Raw genomic sequence first — 22,041 nt, 5'->3', positions numbered from 1 at the left:
AGTTCGTTAGATTATTTCTAAGCACACACAACTTTTTCAGATTACACACGAATCAGAGTTTAAATCGTTTATTAATTTTAATTTATCTAAAAATATATATTAATTATTTTATTTATAAAATTATATTTATATATTCTTAATTTACAATCTATTTATTGTGATAATCGTTTATTAATTTTAATTTATCTAAAAATATATATTTATTATCTTATTTATAAAATTATATTAATATTTTTAAAACTTAAATTAAATTGCAGATATAAATTTTTAAATTAATTTTAGGCTATATATAATTTATTTTTTCCGGTCCCTTAATAGTTTTATGAGACTTGAGTTGCTAGTATTATTTTTTACTTGTTTAAAATCTAGTAATGACGTATATAACAATTTATTAGATAGTGTCAAACAGAAGATTATGGATAAAGACTATTTTTTGGTTGATTCGGAAAAAGTACATTACTTAAAAACATATTATGTTTATGAAAAAAAGATTATTTTTAAAGAAAATGAAATAAATAGAAGAGGTGGAGGCGGCTTATTTATTATCAAAGGTGGTGATGCTGAATATAATACAGCAGATGAAGCAATTCAAGAAATTTGTGATAATTATCTTTTAAACATTTCTGATGAACCGCAGGGATTAATAGTTTTTCATAGGCTTTGTATTTTTACATCTAAAGAAGATGTCAAGTTGAATCTTAGAAATTTTTTTTATAATGAGGTTGAATCAAGCTTTGTTGTTAAACATTATGATGATGACAAACAAAGACAAATTAAAGAGCTTTGTTTATGTTTTTCTAGAGACAAAATGATAAATATTAACCTCTGCTTGTCATCTGAAGGCCAAAATATTAGCGGAACTATTAGATGCTTTGAAGAAAAAGACAAGATGAAAATTTTTTTTCCTTTAAAATTAAGAAATTTAATGTTTTTTTTAAAAATTGACGTTAGCAATTTAAGTACTATAAAGGAACGATATACAAATGAATTAGTAAAAATTCATAAAGATGTCGGTAAGAGTGGTAACAGTACAGATGTATGCGCTGCAATTACTAAAATCTTTACATTTTCTGATTTTCTGTTACATCCTAAATTATTAAATGATGTCAACAGTGCTAAGAAAAAAAAATCTAGACAAGTTTTGTTTAAAAATTTTGAAAAGAATTTTTTTAGAATTGTATATCTAAAAGAGGCTATATATTTTAACACCTTAAATATGCGATTTTTTTATTTTAATAAAAATCCTTCAGAGCCCGAGGAAAATTGTCAATACATAAGCATCTCTGAAAAAATATACAACGATTGCATTGAGATTTGGAATTTGTATACAAAGGCAAAACATATTGATATTGCTAAATACAAAATTATTTTTCATAAACTTAAAGATGAAATTCTGCTAATTTCTTTTTTATATAAAATTTGTGATAACCCGAATTCTGCTTCACATATTATATTAATGCATTTATTAGGCCATTATAATATTTTAGACGTTGAAGAAATCATTTCTCTTACAAAAGATACGAATAGCATTGATATATTGCCTATTAAAGCGAAACTTTCTAAGATTCATTTCATGATGACGCCTATGTGTGAGGAAGTTAATAATTTGCTATACATTCTTATTTATTATAAAGCTGAGAAGTATTTTAAAAATTATAAAAAGAAAAAACTTGTACATATTGAATTATTAAATAATATACAAGAGTTTTCTAATTTATATTTAGGTCATAATAACATGACTTTAAAAGGTTTTTACCGCAACTTAGTTAAAAATCGGCAGTCTATAATTTCGTCAGGTGAAGAAACGTTATTACAATTATTTCAAAGTATATCACTACTAACTAATTTAAACGTTAAATGCAGCATAGGAGGAAAGGATGTTTCTTTTGACAAAGAAAATGCAAGGATAATGTTTCAAGAGTTGGGAATTGATGATCCCGATAATTTGGAAAATTACGTTGAGGAATTAGGAAGTTTCTTTTAACTTTTCCAAAAATGTAATTTTTATTTACTAACTTAGCGATAATTTAGTGTTTGCTATTAAATTAATTATTCTATAAAGTGTTTTTTGTGTCTAAATTTTATAAAACTCGCTGACATAATAATTTAAATGCGTTCTGATGCAAAGTAACCTTAAATAAACCAATCCTTTGGACAACTTTCTAATTATAAAAACAAGTTTTTTCATTGTTTTTATTCGATTTTTCCTTTCCCTAATTTAAGAAAATATTTTTAAAGTTTCAGTAGCCAATCAGGTTCTTTGTCTTAGCACCAAGTAATAAAGCTTCATCTAATGGCTACAACAAGTTTTGTCTACAATTTTATTGTATCTGTAGCTTTTTTGTTTTTTCATACTTTCCGCATTTTTCTTACTCCTTTATTAAAAAATTTTATTTATATAAAATATACAAAAATTTGTTTCTTAAAATAATAAGAAAGTAAGGTTGCTTAATATGACTGAAATTACACTTGCTTCCTTGTATTTTTTATTAGTCACAAATACAAAAATGTCAAAGACGTAGTGTTTTCTTTAGTTCTTTGAATAATTTCGTATTTATTTTTTAAAATGATTACAATTGTATATGATTCTCAGCATTTTATTTTTTTGCAATCCAATACATTATCTTTTTAGTAATTAAAAAAAATTACAGTTTAAAAAAAAAAATTATTTTTATTTACTACAGCAGTAATATAAAAAGTTATAACAAAAAATATTTTTTTTTATACGTCAAAAAATAAATTTAAAAAAATTCTTTATATTATAATCTGCTAAATTTTTACACATCCCAAATTTATATCATTTTATTAAAACCATAAAAATAACTAACTATAATAAATTAATTTACAATTTATTTCTAACTGACTAATTCTCTTAGGTGTCTGTTTTTACTTTTTTCAATACTACACATCCATATTCTTTTTTTATATATTTTATATAACTCTGTTACAAGTTCTCTAAAATCTATTCTATCTTTACTATCAAAATAAAATATTATTTTATTAAGATCCCATTGATATTCACAATCTACAACAATCATTTTTAGTCCTTTTTCTTTTACTTTGTTCATACAAAAAATTAATGCCTGCTCTTCTAATTGTTTCTTATTTGGTAATATCCTTGTATCCTCATCCGTTGCAAGTCTATGTATACGTTTTGGACTTATCTCATTCAAAATATTTTCATGTCTTAAGAGTAACTTATCAAACTCTACTTTACTTGTAGTGCCTATAATAACTCCACAATCCTCGCCGCGATCGGCTTCTAAAATAACGTGCGAATTTTTCTGATAAGAAATTTTTGAGTCCATGTAAGCCAAGTCTAGTCTTTTACTGCCAAACTCTATAACGTAAAATAAATCTGATGGTTTACAAGGTGTGGTAACAGCAATATCACTTACTGATTTCGATCGCCTCTTAAACGGATTTGTTCCTACTATCCTCCAATCTTCATTTGGCTCAGTAAAGGATTCTGTAGTATCTGCCCATAGACTATTCAAAAAAGGAGAAGACCAATTATCATATTGCTTCATACGGGGGTAAAATCTACAAAATTATCAAAAATTTGTTTAAAAAACTTTTTTTTGTACATTTAAATGAAAACGAAATATAAATAATTTATATTTAAAGTTTTAATTTATCACTTATCGTATTCTTTGATTATTTACACATAATTAGATGAGCAATAATTATTTATTGTTTTTTTATTTACTTAAACAAACAAATATTTACTTAATTGTTATAAACTTATTTAACACAATGTAAATTGATTTACATTGTTTACAATGATTTGTGAATTTTGATAAAAATTTAATTTTTTAATCCTAATGTTCGTTTGTTTGTTAATTGGCCATATTGTTTCTTCAGAAAATCAACAACATCGTAGTCGAACAAGCCACGTTAGCTCTGAATACCTTCATAATATACATGAAGTAGAACATACGAGTCGCATTAACTCTTGCCTTGATTTAGGAATAACACCTAATATTGTAAAAAATTCTGTAGAGAAGTTGGAGCTTTTGTTTCATATAAAACAACATCCTGGACCCAATTATAATTTAGTTAAATCCAGTTCTATGAGTGCATTGGATTATCCAATAACATTCGATGATACATTTGATGTGAAAAAAGATAAAAGTTGTATTAGACGAGCTAGTACAGTAGCCAATATTCCTAAAACAATTTCATACTATGAAGGACTAAATACACTTGGAGGAATTGAGCCGCAAATATATCGGAAACGTTTCGGTAAGAATAAAAGCTTATCTTTGGGTAACATTAACGAAGGGCACACATTGGATTTACCTATTGAATCAACAATTATATATTCGGATGTAGAAGAAACAGATGAAGATTTATTTGATCTAAGAAAATTATCAGATTACGAAGTTAAAGAAGAAAGTTGTTCAGATTTGTCAAGAAAAAAAGGAAAACAAAAAATGATTTCAAATTCTTGCCAATCTTTGGTGTTACAATCAAGTTCATCTAGTGAAAGTAACTATCGTAAAAAAAGGCTTCAAGTGAAAAAAACGAAAGGAAAAAATAAGAAAGAACAAATTGACAGTTTCGTTAATACTAGTGAAATTGCATCAAGTTCCTCATTTATGAATATCGACAAACCTAAATTTTTAATTGGTAACGTTTCTCTACGAGAATCCTATTTTAATTCGTCTGAGTCTTCTGATATTAATTTTTTATTACATTTTACTGAACTATCTAAAACCAACTTGGATGATAATGTTGAAACAGCTTCTAACATGGAAATTGCAATTTTACCTGGAGAAGCTAGTTCTGTACCTGAACAAGAAAGTGATGAAGCAAAAACTTCTTCACATTTTTCAGATAATATGTTTTTTTACTATATTCCCGACTATCATGTATTTAGCGTAACAGATGAAAAGCTGCTTAAATATAAAAGAAGATTTGGTATTGCTTGTAAGCTTTTTGAGTTTGACAAAAAATTATTAACATCGTTTACAGCACTTGTGTACGCTTATAAACATTATGTTGATAAATTTATTCAAAAAAAAGAACATAATGTAAAAAAAAATCTGGTATCATTGTTTCACTCGAAATACAACAAAATACGCAGTATTTTAACTAATCTAGGAAGTCTTAAGGATATTGATGCAATTTTTGAGAAAGTTCATCAAGAAAAAAATAAGATTTATCTAAATGGAAAAATTGTAAAACTGTTAAAAGAATGTAGTAAAGAAAAAGACAACCAGAATATTGCTTTTTGTACGTGTATAGAAAATGTAAAGTATGATATAAACCTATTAGAATTGGCTTTTTATACGATTGCACAATATTGCTACCAACAATTGTAAATAAAAATTTTAAAAATTTAATTTTCAGAGCGTATATGTGTTATTTCTTTGTGCTGGAAATTCACAGTTACAAGATGCTAACATCTATTTACTGTAAGAAAGTTAAAATATATTTGTCAATAAGCATATTTATAAAAAAATTTAAAAATGTTAATAATGCAATTAAAACTTTATTTTACAATATTTTGTATTACAAAAAATATTTCTGAAAAAATATTGTACTTATTTATTTGTTAAAAATATTTAATGTATAACTTTGAGAAAACACAATTTATTAAAAGGTCTAAGTTTGTTATCTTAGACATTATATCTAAAAGATAAGAAAATGCATAAACTAATAACTTAAAATATAAGATATTACATAAAACATTTATTTAAGGAAAAATTGCACTAACTTTACTTTAAAAATCTAAGAAAAACAATGATTATTTATTTTCAAGCACTACTACATTATTTTTTCTCTGACAATAAAACTACTACTTTTTAAAATGCTAAATTTATTTTACTAAAAAATCAAATAATTAGGATTAAAACCTCTAAATATCACTAATTAATACTTTTATTTTTTTAAATTATCTTTATAAAAAATTACAGCACATACAATTTCGCCAACAAATTTTACTTTGCGATTCAAATAAAGATTGTAGCGTTACAGAACTGAAAATAACGGAAGTCAAAATTTATTTTCTTATTTTCTAAAATTTTGATAGGAAAAATAAATATTTATAATAAAATAATTGGCAGATGGTAAATTATATCACAAGTATCTAACTCTTTTTTCTACCAGAAATCATAAATTTAAACGATCCTTTAGAACATTCAATTCATTTTTTAATAGTTTCTTTATTTTTTTGCCCTTGTAAATGCGTAAAAATTTTAAACCTTACACGAAACAGAATAAAATTGCCAACAGCTTTAGAAAAAAAACAATTGATCCAGGTGTAGATTTAAACTTAAAAAAAGACGATGACAATTTAGAAAATATTGATGATTATTGGAATATGGCAGAATATATAATTGACGATAGCAATATAACACAGGTTGATAATAATATACCAAAGGAAGCACAAGATCTTATAAAAAAGGATAAACAAAAAAATAAAAAGTTTGTAGTTGAAAGTTTAGAATCAAGTGTAATTAACGAGGTAATGGATATTTCTACTGATGGTAGTAAAACAACAGGTGAGTACAATCAACCTAATAAAAACCCGGTTCCATCTGATAACGATTCAGAAGATACGCTTTTTGATATTAATAACATCAGAGAGAGCCTTTCTCACAACGCTGTAAACAAAATGTCAAATGTCTCAAACACTTCAGGGTTTGAAAACAATCATCAAGAAGAAGGTACAAATGAAATTTTAGAAACAAACACAAGCGGGGTTATGCAAAAAAATAAACAAGATAAAAAAATAAAAAAGAATAAAAAGGAAAAAGTAAACATTAATAAGGAGAATAAATCAGACGAAGAAAAGATAAAAAGTCTTGAAAAAAAACTTAAATACGAAAAGAAAAAAATTGAAGATAAAAAAAAGGACGAGAAGAAAACACTAAAAGAAAAAAGTATTGATAAATTGAAAAAGAATAGAAAAAGTTCTGATGTAGAAATAGAAAATTATAAAGGAGAACTTTTAATGGGCAAAAATAATAAAATATACGGCATGACTAAAATTTCATCCTTTTTCCAAGGCAAAAGTAAATTAGAGCCGCTTATTACAAAAAAGTGTCTTGAATCCGGAATATTGTTTTTAAATCCTGGTGCTTCAATTCTACAAGAAACGGCAGATAATCCATTTACTATATTTTTATTAAAAGGAACCATAGAAATTACATTAAATAATGAATTTTATAAGCTTGATAGAGATAGTTGTATGTTTATTGATGAAGGTAGTGCTTATAATATTATTGATAAGAGTAGAAGTGGTAGTTCTATATTTGTTACATTTAAAGCGAAATAAATAATAATTCATTTTAGTTTTTAAAATAGTTTAATAAATTTTTACTTTTTATGTTATTCAGCCATATATTAATAGTATTGTTTGGCAAATAAATTCTTTAACAGTTTTATTCATTGTGGTATTATTTACTAACAAATTTATTAAAAATTTACAATTTTAAATAAAAAATATTTTTTTTGAGGGCATGAAAGAAGAAGATGAAATTAAAAAACAAGAATTACATTTAGAAACTTTAAGTAACAAATATGAAGAAGGAATACAAAAATTAAAAGAATCTTTAGATAAACTGAGAGAAAGTGTAGATAGACTTTCTTCTTTTACTGATGATATGAAGAATGACTCTATGTGAAAATAAATAGCATATTTTATTTATACAGTTATATTTCTATACAAGCATAATTTTAATAATTCAAATGAAATATTTTCAATGTAATTTTATTGTTTAGTACAAGTTTGTAAATTAATAAAATAGAATGCTTAATTAAAATAAACATATTTGTGATTTGTAAATTTATTTCTATATGCATTTTGTAGATTATAATAAATCTTAATTTAGAAGATTGAAATTAATTTATTAATTCTTTATGTTTATTATTATGCTTTAAATTATTTTATTAATTTACTTATGTTAAAATTATTAATCATGTACAATCTTTTAATGCTAAGTCTATTACAACATTAATTAATAGATTTGACATAAATAACAAATATCATTTCTACAACTTGTGTTAATTTTAACAGTAAAAATTAAAAATTTCAAGAGAAAATTTAAATTTGATCTATTTATGCTAGTTATGCTTTATAAAATGCATTTGTAAAACCATAATTAATAAAATTATAAGAAAAACTTACTATTCTTAGAAGTGTATAACATATTGTTGTAAGTAGGATGAGCCAATAGAAAGGTTTGATTTGCTTAGGTTTGACATTCAGATAGTTGTGCTTGATATGAAACAATCAAGTACAAATGTCTATATAAAGGAATTTGCAATAAACAGACATGTTTAATGAAAGTAATAAAAACACATATGTTAATTAATTTATAATTGTTTACTAACAATTTATTGTTTATAAAAAATTTCTTTGTTTGTCCATGACTATTATTACAAATTACATCTGTTCAGAGATAGATCTCCCTATGTGTAAATACATTAGTGACAGTGTCTGTAGATGCTCTAGTAGATACGAAATGATAGGAAATCTTAAAATTTATTCACCTACTTTTTTGGGTCTAACTCTTTCAAATATAGGCATGATATATTGGATGGTAGAACATGTAAAGAAGATGTGTTCTACAATTGGTAGATCAGAGATGAAGTTCTTCTACTATTTATACGCTCTATCTAATTTTCTTATGTTAGTCTTAGTATCTTTAAAAGATCAAATTGAAAAAATCCACTTTATTCTTACGACTATTCAATCAGTTGTGTCTACCATGTGTGTCTTTTCTTTATTGGTAGGCTCTTTTACACAAGATATGTTTGTGGGTAAGTGGGGTATACAAAGTACATCTATTTTATATTTATCAACAGCGATATATGGATTTTTTAGTACAATAGTCGTGTTCTTTGGTCTATTTTGCAAGATTTCACTTCCTATTTTTTTAATTTGTTTTATATTGAATTTTATATTTGGATATTCGTATTATGTCATACAATTTAGAAAGCTTAATAAAATAAGAGGAGAAATATGGGCATATGGTACAATATTAATATCATTAATATTCTTTCTACTATCATGTGCATGTATGTTTATTAATTCTACATTTATAGCAGTATTAAGTGATAAATATATTGATAACCTATTCTTTCATTGTCTATTTCTCTTCTGTGCAGTGGTTATGATTCATAAGTTCTGGTTATCAGTGTGTGATTATGAGGTAGAATGTTTAGTATTAGATGTTTAAAATGTAAGACACAATTTTTTAATAAATTAGAATTAAATAGATTTTTTTAAAAATGTTTATAATACTTTTAAAATTTTTTAATAATTAATTAACTTATATTGATTTTATAAAAATTTTATATTAGATTGTAACAATTTTTTGTATTAGATAATAAACATATCAATGTAAAGAAATGTTTTTTTGTAATAATGTTAAGTTAAGTAACGTAGAAAAAAAAATTATTTTATTTTTGTTATTAAAATACTGACTTTTCGTAATTAAATACTTTTTTTACTAGATCTATCCCTTCCTTCGAGCAGCGGTATTTATAATTTTAACAACCAAATGTCGCGAACTTAATGGCCATTAGAATGGCTACGACACAGACTTTTTGGAATTAGGTTATATATTTTAAAAAATTAAACCCTTAATTATGGGAATTTTTAACAAGCAGTACTAATTCTAAAAATAAAATAGATTCTTTTATTTTAAGAAACATTTATTAAACATATAATACATTTTGTACTTTATAAAACAACTCTAATTGTTTTATAATTCTCCCTTTTAAATTTTTTAATGACTTATATGATTTAGCATTTTTTAAGCCCTTCATGAAGAAAAAAATACATCCAGTAGCAGATTATTGTAGAATTGAAAAAAAGGAGAAAACAGAGAAAATAAAAAAAAGTAAAAGAAAATACAAAAAAGTAAAAAATAATATTGTGATACCAAGAGTTATTTCTAATTATAAAAATCCATCAAATAAGATAGTATCTTTAGAGGCTCGACAGCCACTACATGATATTGAAATTATAAATTATAATAAATTTATAGAATTTAATAAATTTTTAGATAAAATTGAGGAACATTGTAAAAACGAGAACAAATCATTAAAATAGTATTTATACTTATTGATTGTTATTGATAAATTTATAAATAATGTTAATATATAATAATAAATTGTTTTTTAGCACATTTTACAACTAATGAAAATTTTTATAATTTTACTATTGCATAAATTAAAATGTCAAACAAAGAAATAGAAAAAATATTTCTGCACTATATAAACATAGGTCATAACACATTAATTTTGTAAAATAAGAATACAATATTTTTTTATTATGAATTTTTATGTGTAAATTTATTAAATGCTTCTTCATAATATTCAAATAGCTTCTTAGGCACTTCTTTTTTTACTATAAAATAAGGTATTTCTTGCATTGATTTATCTGTGTATTGTACAACTGCTGTTTTAATAATATTATTTTCTATTTTAAGATCACAAACTTTAAATATTATAGACTCTAAATTAAGATCGTAATACTCCTGTAAACTATCTAAAATTGAAGTAACTCTTTCTTGAATGGTCTTACCAGGTGCTATAAAATCACTTTTATTTTCTGTCAACTTAGTTGTTCTAGTTCTCTTTCTTTTTAATGGAATTTTTGATTCAAAATCCTCAATCAATTCATCAGCATTAATATTTTCCCTAGGTTCCCATGTATTATCAGAATCAGAATATCCTTCCCATTTGATTAAATACCAAGGAATACCTTTTATTATTTTTCTGTCTAGTATTTTTTCTACAGCAAATGTATCCTCATTTACTTTATTCACTTTTTGTTTTTTTGGCATTGAAAGTCGGGGGTAAAAAATATTTAAGGTCCTAAATAAAAATTTTATTTAAATGTCAAATAAATCCAATTTAGTTAGTTCATATAAAGCGTTATTTATAAACTTTTACACTTTTTGTGACATATTCTTATTATTGTTTAAATTTTTAAAAAATATTCCTTAAATTGTATTTGTCTAAAAATAATGAAATAAAAATTGTAAATCAACATAAAAAAATTATTAATCAAATATACGTGTATTTAACTTGTTTATAAATTTTTATTAATCAATATGTTCTTCTTTACTGTTTAAACTATTCTTATTAATTATTCTAGTACTTAAAAATAATGATCCAATAAAAATAATTAGTAATCCTATAAAAAAATATTTAAATTGAATCCAGTCGTAGTGTTCAAATTCTTGAAAATATATTCCTGCCGTTATAACACTAAGTATTGTCCATGTAATATGAAATACTGGTACTACTAATAAAGCATCATATCTTTTTAATGCCTGATTCAACCAGTAAATCTGTCCGAAAGTGCATGTACAAAGTCCTATAATAAACACATACGTAATAAAATATTTAAACTGATTTTCACCGGATATTGTTTTATCAATTATTTCTGCCAGTGATTTAATGCTGAGTGTAGTGAATGAAGCTATAAACGAACTGAGAAATATGTACATTAAAACCATTAAATATTTTATAGTAAAACAATCATCATCAAACCAAATAGTATCACTCATAAAAATTACTGAATGATCTTCTCTAAAGCTACTATTAGTTTCTACGTAGCGTATAAAACAATATAAAAAAATAATTAAAAAAAAAATAGTAAAAAAGTATAAAATAATTGAAGGCTTCTTGTACAACTTAAGTAATTCACATAGTGAATATGACTTATGAGACACCTTAGTATTAAATATTATTAGTGATGTACCGGTAAAAACAAAGATTATAGCTAGTAAATCTTTATATGTAAATATCTCACCGTTAATAAGCGGAGCTAGTATCGAATTTGATACAAGGCCTGTAGCACTTAGTGCTGCAAGTAATGATTGATCACCAAAGATATAAGATAAATATCCTGATATTTTACCTATTAGATATATTAACATACCTATATTAAATGTACTTAAACTAACACTGCGAAATGTAAAGTAAGACTTAACATATGATAATTTTTGTATATTAACACCAGTATTAATTAAAATATTCCCTAATACACTAAGAAAGGCTCCTATAAGCCAAATAGAGTTTGAAGAGTTGTAACTACAAACATAATGATTATTTCTAGAGATGCAAGACTGTTTTATTTCACATCCTGTTAAATGGCTTGGTCTATTCGGATTACATCTTTTATTTTCGGGAATAGGTAAACAACAATAAGTTGATTCTATTAATCGCGATATCATGCATTCATTCTCTATTTTACACTCTGCTGAACATGCTATAGGTCCGTAAAATGAATACGATGCGCATTGTTGTGGCATTGTACAGTGTTCACCTGGTGGAAGAAGCTTAGAACAAATATTATTTACACAGTAAGATGTATGTATATCTGGTCGGGACTTATTAAAACAGTCTTTATCATTTGTACAAGGTGTGGGTAAGGATGTTACAAAATTAATTAATAAAAATGTATACATTTTTGTTTATTGTTTATTTACAATTTGTTTATAAAATTATTTAGATAAATTTTTTATGATTTATGGAAGAGGAAAGCAATGTAAAGCGCACATAAAATTAATTCGTATGTGTAACGGAAGCGAAAACATAAAAGAAAAAAAACTTAATTTATAAAAAAGTAAAACATGTCAATAATTAAAATAGTTACAAAACATATTTACTTAAATGTGACAATAAATTATTCTATTATCCTTCTGTTAAAAAAAGAATAATACACTGTTTTTGTAATTGCTCTAAATAAAAACTAAAAAAAATCTTTATTCATGTATAATATAATCTGAAAAAATTGTTATGTGCTTATTATAAATCTGATAAACTGACTTTTCTCCAATAAGAATTAATAAATAATTTTTTTTATTTTAATTACTATTTTTTTATCAATGCATTATTTAACAGTAATTTTTTTTATTATAAAAAAAGCAAATTTCTTAAACTGAAAATATTCTACTTTTATTTTTGTCGTCATGTACAATTCTTTGATCTGTAAAATAAGAATTCTTCTCACATCTTTTATAAATAATTGAATAATGTTCTATAACATTATTTAATTTTTTATATCCTTACATGGAAGAATATGAAACAATAGAACATGATATGATTCACATCAAAGATTATTTTAAGAATTACAAATTTGGAATACAAGAAAGATTATCAAAATTATACTTTCTTAATAATATGAATACTAATATGATTAATGATAGTAATGATTTATTAAAACAAAGTAAAGAAAAATTAGTAGAAATAAAAGATAAAGGAAAGGAATGTGATAAATTTATTTTTGATATTTCGACTAAATTTTTTAACATTGAAAATGAAACAGAGCATGAAAAAAATAATGTAAAACATTTACAGGAAAAAATAAATAAAAAAAAATTAGAATTAGATGAATTGACAAAACAAGGAGATCTTTACAATGAATATGAAACTTTAAATATGAAATATAAAAATGTAAGTCAAGCTATTGAAAACACTTTAAATAAAATAAGTGATCTAAAAAAAGAATTAGAAAAAAAGATTAATTATAATTATGATGAATTGGAGGTATATAGGGAGAAGTTAATGAGTAGAACAAGACGGTTATCTGTTATCCAATATGAAAAATATATTGAAGATTTATATGAATTTTATAAAAAAATGGCACAGAAAATATTAAAACTTTTTAATGTAGAAATTTACACTAAAAATGAAAATTATAAAATAAATATTCTAATTGTAAGATCTGATAAGAATGAACTTAAAATGGAGATAGTAAATGGTAGGTTAGAAAATATTAAGGGATTAGGAAATGAACACAAAGAAGAATATTATAAAAAAATTAATGATCCGAGATTTGTAATTTTTAATTTTTTGTTTAATAAATAGTTTAATTTTTAAATATTGTGTTAAGGTTATTAGAATAGTATAAATTTGATCCTTAACTTTAATTATTATAAAATTTAATATTTAATCTTAATTATAAATAAGATGTAATATTATTATTGTAATATAATTATGATTTACAACACTTTTTATTATAAATTGCAACATCTTTATTCCCTAAAGGTAATGGATTGTTAAAAAAAGACTTGGATTTCTTATTTACATTATTTATCAACTAAATGTTCTTTATATAGCTTTAGTTTTACTCTGAAACCTGTTGTGTTTTAGAGTTTAGTTTCATATCCTTATGTTTTACTTTAAGGCATATTATTGGGTCATTTACAGTCACTGGTGACATAAATTCTTTAAAATGCTTGTTTATTGTAAATTCTTTAAGAATGCTTCTTTATTATAAATTCTTTTAAAATGCTTTTATAATTTTTTTGAGTTATAAATAAATTTTAAACACTTTGTTTGTATTTTACCATTTTTTTCCAACAAACCTTTATTTATAAAATTTGTTTACCCATAATTGAATGCATAACTTTTTTATAAAAAATTCAGAAAATGCTATTTTACAAGACATTTCAGAAAAATTCAACGGAACTTCTTTAATAACTAGAAATTGTATAAAATCTATTAACTCTTTTCTTTATTTTTTAAATACAAAAGAAATGAATAAGGATACCTTAAACAGCATATTAATCCTTTTATTGAAATCTTTTCAAAGTAAGGAATTATACTTAAAACAAGTTGTTTATAGTACACTTGTAGAGGTGTCAAAATATACAGATCAGGGATTTATAGGAATAAATATCATTGTTAAAGATTATTCTCAATCAAAGATTAAACATAAAATTATAAAAAGTTTATTTTGCATAATTCCAGAGGAAATGATTAATGATTTTACAAAAATGCTTAAAGAAGCTTTTTTAAGTAATGATCAGAATTTGATTAATTCTGCTGTAATTGTTTGTTTATTTTTATTGGATAAAAATTGTTCTAAAGTTAAAGATCTTTTTAAGACTCTAAATATTACAGATGACATTTATGGATATCATTCATTAAATCTTTTGAATCTTAGTAATAAAATTTTAGGAAATAATGATAAAGGATCTTTAAGAAATATATTCAGTCATAAAAATGAGGCAGGAATTTTAAGTGTAAGATTAGCGACAAAATTTAAAAAGTTTGAACTTTTTAAAAATTTCTTAAATTTAAGAATTAGTGATACGTATGTCTTTTTTGAGGCGTGTAAACAAATGTCAATGATTAAAGAGGAATACTCCATTTCTTATATTTCAATGATTTGTCAAGGATTAAGAAGTTTTCTTAAAAACGGAAATTTTTATGAAAAATTTGCTAGTATAAAAATTTTATCAAAGTTATCTACGTCTTTTCCTAGAAAAATTGAAATTTTAAATAAAGAAATAGAAGAGCTATTACAAGATACTAGCAAAAGCCTGTCAATGTTAGCAATTAGTACTTTGTTAAAAACTGGCACTGAAGAGACTATTGACAGATTAGTAAAATATTTACCAGAATTTATGGCAGAAATGGATGATAATTACAAAATTGTTGGATTAAATGCTTTATACATTCTTACAACTAAGAATAGTAGGAAATTAGATATATTTTTAGATTTCACCAGAAAATGCTTTTTAGAAAAAGGAAATTTAAATTTTAAACTTTTTATTGTAAATTTACTAAAAAAGCTTACTAAGAATATTGAATTATTAGATACTGTTTTAGATATTTATGTATGTTATTTAGAAGATAGTGAATATCACGAAGTGAGTTCAGAAATATTAGGAATTATGAGTCATGAAATTTATAAATCGAAAAATAGTAAAAAATATTTATTACACGTTTATAACCGATTAATTTTAGAAGATGAAAAAATAAAAAGTGCAGCTTTACAATGCATTTATAATTTATCAGATAAAATGGAAATTAGTGAAAGTATTTTTGAAGATAATGAAGATGAAATTATTAATACATTTTATATTAACAATCTAAAAAATAATATTCATTCAGCGGAAGATTTTGAAATGTCTTCACTTGGTGATTTACAACCTAAAGTTGAAACATATTTAAAATCTTTTACATTTGTAGATAATGATGAAAAGAAAGTTGTACATCAAGTTAAGGAATGCAGAGAACTTTATCTTTCTAAAGAAAATGATGAAATTAATGTTAAATTAGTTAAAAAAATAACAGAAAATAAGATTGTATTAGAATATACGATTGAAAATAAATATGAAGATATTGAAATAAAAAATGGTGTATTAGGAGTTAAAATAAAAAATAAAATTACACCATTGCCTTTTAATCACCTAAAGCCATCTCAATCTATTACATTAGAATTAGATATCGATTCTGAACCAGATTTGACAGTATATGGAACTCTTGATTATGAAATATGCATGGTAGATGATTATTCTGAAGCAGAAAGTGAATCTATGTCTTTGTTACCTTATCAAATTACTATTTTTGATTTAATGAAGAATATTGAAAAAGAAAAAGGACAGTACAGTGGATCAATTAAGATTACTTTAAAGACTGATTTGGCAGGAGGAAGTAAAAAGATTTTAGATTTGATTAATTTAAAAATATATTCGCAGAATAATTTTAATAATTGTAATCATCTTCAATTTTGTGGAGAATATAATAATTTAGGATGTTTTATTGATTGTACTATTGAATTTGATAAAGTTTGTAGGTGTAATATTGAGATATGGAATGACAGTGATGAGTTATTAGAAAGACTTTTAAAATATTTTGAATAAAAAATTTACTTTTAAATAATTTTATAAATTACTTATAAATAGCTTTAAATGTGTGATTACATTTAAAGCTATTGATTAATTTTTTTTTTAAAAGGCAAATTTAGAAATAGTTTAATTTTTTGTAAAAGAAAAATTTAGTAATAGTTACTTGTTTAAACCTTGTTAAGGTTAATTAAATATTATACAAATGTGTAATACAGAAACAAATGTGTAATATAGAAACAAATGTGTAATACAGAAACAAATGTGTAATATAGAAACAAATGTCTAATATAGAAACAAATGTGTAATATAGAAATGTTAGATTTATTAAAAAACATAAAATCTAATGATAATACAGCAAGGAAATAAAAACTGTTCTCTTTAAACATAAATATCCTTTTTAGTAATTTTATAAACATTTTGTTTCAAACTATTTATTTTTTTCTAAAAAAATAACCCATAAATGTTTGACGAAATTGTAAAAAAAAGAATAACATCAATCCAGTTTGGGTTATTTTCTCCAGAAGAAATTAGAAAGGCTAGTGTTGTACAGGTAATACACCCAGAGACCATGGAGAATGGGTTCCCCAAACCTGGTGGTTTAATAGATTTAAAAATGGGTACCACTGAACGTGCATTTTTATGTTCATCATGCGAGAAAGATAATTTTTCTTGTCCTGGACACTTTGGACATATTGAACTTACAAAGCCTATGTTTCATGTTGGATACATGTCTAAGATCAAAAAAATTTTAGAATGTGTTTGTTATTATTGTTCTAAAATAAAAATTGATAAAAAACACCCAAAAAAGGATTTAAATTTTGTGTGGAATTCCTGTAAAACGAAAAGTGTTTGTGAGGGAGAATTAACCGAGGCAGGTTTTTCAGGATGTGGAAATAAACAGCCTGTTATAAAAAAAGAAGGAATGGGACTTGTTGCCTTTATGAAAGGTGAAGAAGACAGTGATGGAAAAGTTATTTTAAATGGTGAAAGGGTGCATAATATTTTAAAGAAAATTTCTGATGAAGATTCAACATATTTAGGATTTGATACAAAATATAGTAAACCGGATTGGCTTGTTATAACCGTACTTCTTGTTCCTCCACCATCAGTTAGACCATCTATTGTTATGGAAGGGATGCTTAGAGCAGAAGATGATTTGACACATAAATTGGCTGATATAGTTAAAGCTAACACGTATTTAAAAAAATATGAATTAGAAGGAGCACCAGGTCATGTGATAAGAGATTATGAACAGTTATTACAATTTCATATTGCTACTATGATTGATAATGATTTAAGTGGACAACCACAAGCTTTACAAAAAAGTGGAAGACCAATAAAATCCATTAGTGCTAGATTAAAAGGTAAAGAAGGTCGTGTTAGAGGAAATTTAATGGGAAAAAGAGTAGATTTTAGTGCTAGATCTGTAATTACACCAGATGCAAATATTTCTTTAGAAGAAGTTGGTGTGCCATTAGAAATTGCAAAAATACACACTTTTCCAGAGACTATTACACCTTACAATATTGAAAGATTAACTCGGTTGGTATCCAATGGACCAAATGAATATCCTGGTGCGAATTACGTAATACGATCAGATGGTCAGCGAATAGATCTAAATTTTAACAGGGGGGATATAAAATTAGAAGAAGGGTACATTGTTGAGAGACACATGCAAAATGGGGATGTAGTACTTTTTAATAGACAACCTTCATTACATAAAATGTCAATGATGGGACATTTCGTTCGAGTTATGGAAGGTAAAACTTTTAGATTAAATTTAAGTTGTACGTCACCGTATAATGCGGATTTCGATGGAGACGAAATGAATCTTCATATGCCACAGAGTTACAATACTAAAGCAGAATTAGAAGAATTGTGTTTGGTTAGTAAACAAGTTCTAAGTCCTCAATCAAACAGACCTGTAATGGGTATTGTACAGGATTCTTTAACCAGTCTAAGGCTTTTTACACTTAGAGATACTTTTTTTGATAAAAGAGAAACAATGCAATTACTTTATTCCATAAACTTAAGCAAATATGAAAATTTTAATAATGAAGATATGCATAAAACTTCTATTATGGATTTATTAAATTATCCAACAATTTCTTATCCTAAGAAATTATGGACAGGAAAGCAAATCTTTAGTTATATTTTACCGAATATTGTATATTCAGCTGTGTCTAATGAACACGATGAAAATGATCTTGAAAATTTAAAAGATACAGTAGTAATTATTCGTAATGGAGAACTTTTAAGTGGTATTATAGACAAAAAGTCAGTTGGTACTACACAAGGAGGATTAATTCATATTATTGCTAATGATTTTAGTCACAAAAGAATTACTTCTTTTTTTGATGATACACAAAAAATTATGAATAAATTTATAACATTTATTAATGCATTTAGTATTGGAATAGGAGATGCAATAGCTAATAAGGAAACTATGGTACAAGTACAAAGTTCTATAGAAAATGCTAAATATCAAGTAGAAAAACTTATTGAAAGAGCACAGAGAAATAAATTAGAAAGACTTCCTGGTATGTCTATGAAAGAAAGTTTTGAAAGTCAAGTAAATTACATTTTAAATAAACCCAGAGATATTTCTGGAACTTCTGCTTCTAAATCATTAAATTTCTGTAATAATATGAGGACTATGGTACTTGCAGGATCTAAAGGATCTTTTATTAATATTTCACAAGTCACTGCATGTCTAGGTCAGCAAAATGTAGAAGGTAAAAGAATACCATTTGGATTTAATTACAGATCATTGCCACACTTTTCTAAAGGAGATTATTCTGGTAAAAGTAGAGGATTTGTAGAAAATAGTTATGTTAAAGGATTAGCACCAGAAGAATTTTATTTTCATGCAATGGGTGGTAGAGAAGGGTTAATTGACACAGCTATAAAAACTGCAGAAACAGGTTATATTCAAAGAAGACTTGTTAAAGCTATGGAAGATGCAACTGTTGGTCTTGATAGATCAGTAAGAGGAGCAAATGGTTTTATTTATCAATATGAATATGGAGAAGATGGTTTTGATGCTACTTATCTTGAAATGCAAAAAATTAAACTTACGAATTTTAAAGATCTTCATTTTGTTGACATGTTTGCGGATGAAAATTATGCCATAAAAAAAGAAAATGTAACAGAACAAATTTATAAACTTCTTGTAACAGATTTAGAATTACAGAAAGTTTTATATGACGAATATGATTGGCTTTATAAAAATGCTTTAAAATATGAAAATCAAAATATAGCAAGTCCTTGTAATTTTAAAAGAATAATAGATACTGCCATTTTTAAATTTAATTGTGAAAAAGGGGATATATCTCCGTATTACATTTTAAGTTCATTACAAAAACTTTCAGAAAGTTTATTTAACAGAAATTTATTACTAAAATTGTTAGTAAAAATTAACTTGTCTGTAAAAAGGATACTTAATGAATATAAATTATCATTAGAAGCCTTTAAATGGATTATTGATGAAATAAAACGTAAAGTTAATAAATCTATCATTGCACCAAGTGAAATGGTAGGAACTCTTGCAGCACAATCAGTAGGGGAACCTGCTACTCAAATGACTCTTAATACATTCCATTTGGCTGGTGTATCTGCAAATATTACAATGGGTGTTCCAAGACTTAAAGAAATTATTAATGTAGCTAAGAATATAAAGACACCTTGCATGAAGATTTATTTACAAGAGCCATATAATAAAACATTGGAAATGGCAAAGAAAATACAAGGAGATATTGAATATTCAGACATAAAAAGTATATGCGAATTTAGTGAAATTTTTTATGATCCTGTGGTAGAAGATACACTTATAGAAGAAGATAAGGATTTTGTAAAAAGTTATTTTGATTTTCCAGATGAAAATCTAGATTTTTTACAAATGCCTAAATATATTATTAGAATAATCGTAGATCGTTCTAAATTAGTAAGTAGAGGATTAAAAATGGATGATTTGATTGCGTGTGTACATAAAGCTTTTCCTAAAAAATTTCATATTATTTCATCCGATGAAAATGCTAGAAAGCTTATTATTAGATTTAGATGTATTACACCAGAAGATAACAATATTGACATTTATAATGTGTATTATAATAAAGTAATTAATTTAAAAATTACTGGATACAATAAAATAAAAAAAGTTTATATAACTGAAGATAAAGAACAAAAAAATTGGTTTTTACAAACCGATGGTGTGTGTCTTCGAGAAATAATGTCACATCCTGATATTTGTGGTCATTTAGTAACATCTAATGATATAAATGAAATAGTAGAAGTTTTAGGAATAGAAGCAGCACGTGAGACAATCTTACAAGAATTAACATTAGTTATCGATGGAAATGGAAGTTATGTTAATCACAGACACATAAGTTTATTGGCAGATGTTATGACTATGAAAGGATATTTAACAGGAATTACAAGACATGGTGTTAATAAAGTGGGATTTGGAGCATTAAAAAGAGCTTCATTTGAAGAAACAGTAGATATTTTACTTGATGCTGCTTATGCAGCAGAAAATAATGTTACTAAAGGAATTACTGAAAATATAATGATGGGACAACTAGCCCCCCTGGGCACAGGTATAGGTGATATTTTACTTGATGTTAGTAAATTAGAATTTGCCATTCCTTTGTCTAAACCTGATTACAATTATGAAGATGTTGATACACCATTTATTTATAGTCCTGTATCTGAAAGTCAAAGTATTAGTAGTGGAAATTGGAGTCCAGCATATTTAGCGGAGGAAAGTAAATATTCGCCTAAATTATCTTTATTTTCTGTAGGTAGTCCATCTTACGGTTCTGCATCTCCATCTTACAGTCCGACATCGCCATCTTACAGTCCAACGTCCCCTTCTTACAGTCCAACATCCCCTTCTTACAGTCCAACGTCCCCTTCTTACAGTCCAACATCTCCATCTTACAGTCCAACCTCGCCTTCTTACAGTCCGACATCCCCTTCTTACAGTCCAACATCGCCGTCTTATAGTCCAACATCGCCGTCTTATAGTCCAACATCGCCGTCTTATAGTCCAACATCGCCGTCTTATAGTCCAACATCGCCATCTTACAGTCCAACTTCTCCGTCTTACAGTCCAACTTCTCCGTCTTACAGTCCAACTTCTCCGTCTTACAGTCCAACTTCTCCGTCTTACAGTCCAACATCGCCGTCTTACAGTCCAACGTCTCCGTCTTACAGTCCAACAGGATATAAAAAAGATAAGGATAAAAAAAATGAAAGAAAACGTCGACATGAAAATTAAATGTTTTTAACTTTTTTTGACAAAAAATTTTATTGTCGCTCTTAGCCTTTTTACGTACCGGGTTGGTATTTTCTGCAAGAATTGGTCTAATATTAAAAAATTTTTTTTTACTAAAATTGAAAGCTTTTTTTTTGTTCAAATTTGTTTTTGAAG

At 25.2% G+C, this 22,041-nt stretch overlaps 12 protein-coding genes across 12 annotated transcripts; 9 read left to right on the top strand and 3 right to left on the bottom strand.

Annotated features, from left to right (window-relative positions):
- Positions 1-322: 322 nt before the first annotated feature.
- AAJ76_2100052019 (hypothetical protein) lies at positions 323-1,984 on the top strand (the record flags this gene model as incomplete). Its single annotated transcript, XM_024474587.1, has 1 exon — positions 323-1,984. The coding sequence occupies one exon, from the start codon at positions 323-325 to the stop codon at positions 1,982-1,984; it is 1,662 nt and encodes a 553-aa protein (XP_024331200.1).
- Positions 1,985-2,855: 871 nt separating this feature from the next.
- Positions 2,856-3,530, bottom strand: AAJ76_2100048812 (signal peptidase-like protein; the record flags this gene model as incomplete). The annotated part of the gene is made up of 1 exon (XM_024474586.1): positions 2,856-3,530. One exon carries the CDS (start codon positions 3,528-3,530, stop codon positions 2,856-2,858), a length of 675 nt encoding a protein of 224 aa, XP_024331199.1.
- Positions 3,531-3,824: 294 nt separating this feature from the next.
- On the top strand, positions 3,825-5,327 carry AAJ76_2100048517 (hypothetical protein; the record flags this gene model as incomplete). Its single annotated transcript, XM_024474585.1, has 1 exon — positions 3,825-5,327. One exon carries the CDS (start codon positions 3,825-3,827, stop codon positions 5,325-5,327), a length of 1,503 nt encoding a protein of 500 aa, XP_024331198.1.
- An 863-nt stretch (positions 5,328-6,190) lies between these two features.
- Positions 6,191-7,285, top strand: AAJ76_2100046151 (hypothetical protein; the record flags this gene model as incomplete). Its single annotated transcript, XM_024474584.1, has 1 exon — positions 6,191-7,285. One exon carries the CDS (start codon positions 6,191-6,193, stop codon positions 7,283-7,285), a length of 1,095 nt encoding a protein of 364 aa, XP_024331197.1.
- Positions 7,286-7,469: 184 nt separating this feature from the next.
- On the top strand, positions 7,470-7,634 carry AAJ76_2100044872 (hypothetical protein; the record flags this gene model as incomplete). Its single annotated transcript, XM_024474583.1, has 1 exon — positions 7,470-7,634. One exon carries the CDS (start codon positions 7,470-7,472, stop codon positions 7,632-7,634), a length of 165 nt encoding a protein of 54 aa, XP_024331196.1.
- A 744-nt stretch (positions 7,635-8,378) lies between these two features.
- Positions 8,379-9,191, top strand: AAJ76_2100043963 (glucose na cotransporter-like protein; the record flags this gene model as incomplete). The annotated part of the gene is made up of 1 exon (XM_024474582.1): positions 8,379-9,191. The coding sequence occupies one exon, from the start codon at positions 8,379-8,381 to the stop codon at positions 9,189-9,191; it is 813 nt and encodes a 270-aa protein (XP_024331195.1).
- Positions 9,192-9,781: 590 nt separating this feature from the next.
- On the top strand, positions 9,782-10,069 carry AAJ76_2100042560 (hypothetical protein; the record flags this gene model as incomplete). The annotated part of the gene is made up of 1 exon (XM_024474581.1): positions 9,782-10,069. The coding sequence occupies one exon, from the start codon at positions 9,782-9,784 to the stop codon at positions 10,067-10,069; it is 288 nt and encodes a 95-aa protein (XP_024331194.1).
- A 220-nt stretch (positions 10,070-10,289) lies between these two features.
- Positions 10,290-10,805, bottom strand: AAJ76_2100041537 (chromobox protein; the record flags this gene model as incomplete). The annotated part of the gene is made up of 1 exon (XM_024474580.1): positions 10,290-10,805. The coding sequence occupies one exon, from the start codon at positions 10,803-10,805 to the stop codon at positions 10,290-10,292; it is 516 nt and encodes a 171-aa protein (XP_024331193.1).
- A 261-nt stretch (positions 10,806-11,066) lies between these two features.
- Positions 11,067-12,437, bottom strand: AAJ76_2100039905 (nucleotide-sugar transporter; the record flags this gene model as incomplete). The annotated part of the gene is made up of 1 exon (XM_024474579.1): positions 11,067-12,437. One exon carries the CDS (start codon positions 12,435-12,437, stop codon positions 11,067-11,069), a length of 1,371 nt encoding a protein of 456 aa, XP_024331192.1.
- Positions 12,438-13,041: 604 nt separating this feature from the next.
- On the top strand, positions 13,042-13,839 carry AAJ76_2100039300 (hypothetical protein; the record flags this gene model as incomplete). Its single annotated transcript, XM_024474578.1, has 1 exon — positions 13,042-13,839. One exon carries the CDS (start codon positions 13,042-13,044, stop codon positions 13,837-13,839), a length of 798 nt encoding a protein of 265 aa, XP_024331191.1.
- A 533-nt stretch (positions 13,840-14,372) lies between these two features.
- AAJ76_2100037969 (vesicle coat complex protein sec21 gamma subunit) lies at positions 14,373-16,625 on the top strand (the record flags this gene model as incomplete). Its single annotated transcript, XM_024474577.1, has 1 exon — positions 14,373-16,625. The coding sequence occupies one exon, from the start codon at positions 14,373-14,375 to the stop codon at positions 16,623-16,625; it is 2,253 nt and encodes a 750-aa protein (XP_024331190.1).
- Positions 16,626-17,070: 445 nt separating this feature from the next.
- Positions 17,071-21,888, top strand: AAJ76_2100035271 (dna-directed rna polymerase ii largest subunit; the record flags this gene model as incomplete). The annotated part of the gene is made up of 1 exon (XM_024474576.1): positions 17,071-21,888. One exon carries the CDS (start codon positions 17,071-17,073, stop codon positions 21,886-21,888), a length of 4,818 nt encoding a protein of 1,605 aa, XP_024331189.1.
- Between the last annotated feature and the right edge of the window lie 153 nt (positions 21,889-22,041).

Source organism: Vairimorpha ceranae (assembly GCF_000988165.1).
Source record: "Vairimorpha ceranae strain PA08 1199 chromosome Unknown NODE_21, whole genome shotgun sequence".
NCBI lineage: Eukaryota > Fungi > Microsporidia > Nosematidae > Vairimorpha > Vairimorpha ceranae.
Note: the sequence above shows the minus strand (reverse complement) of the source record. Positions and strands in the feature narration are given on the sequence as shown.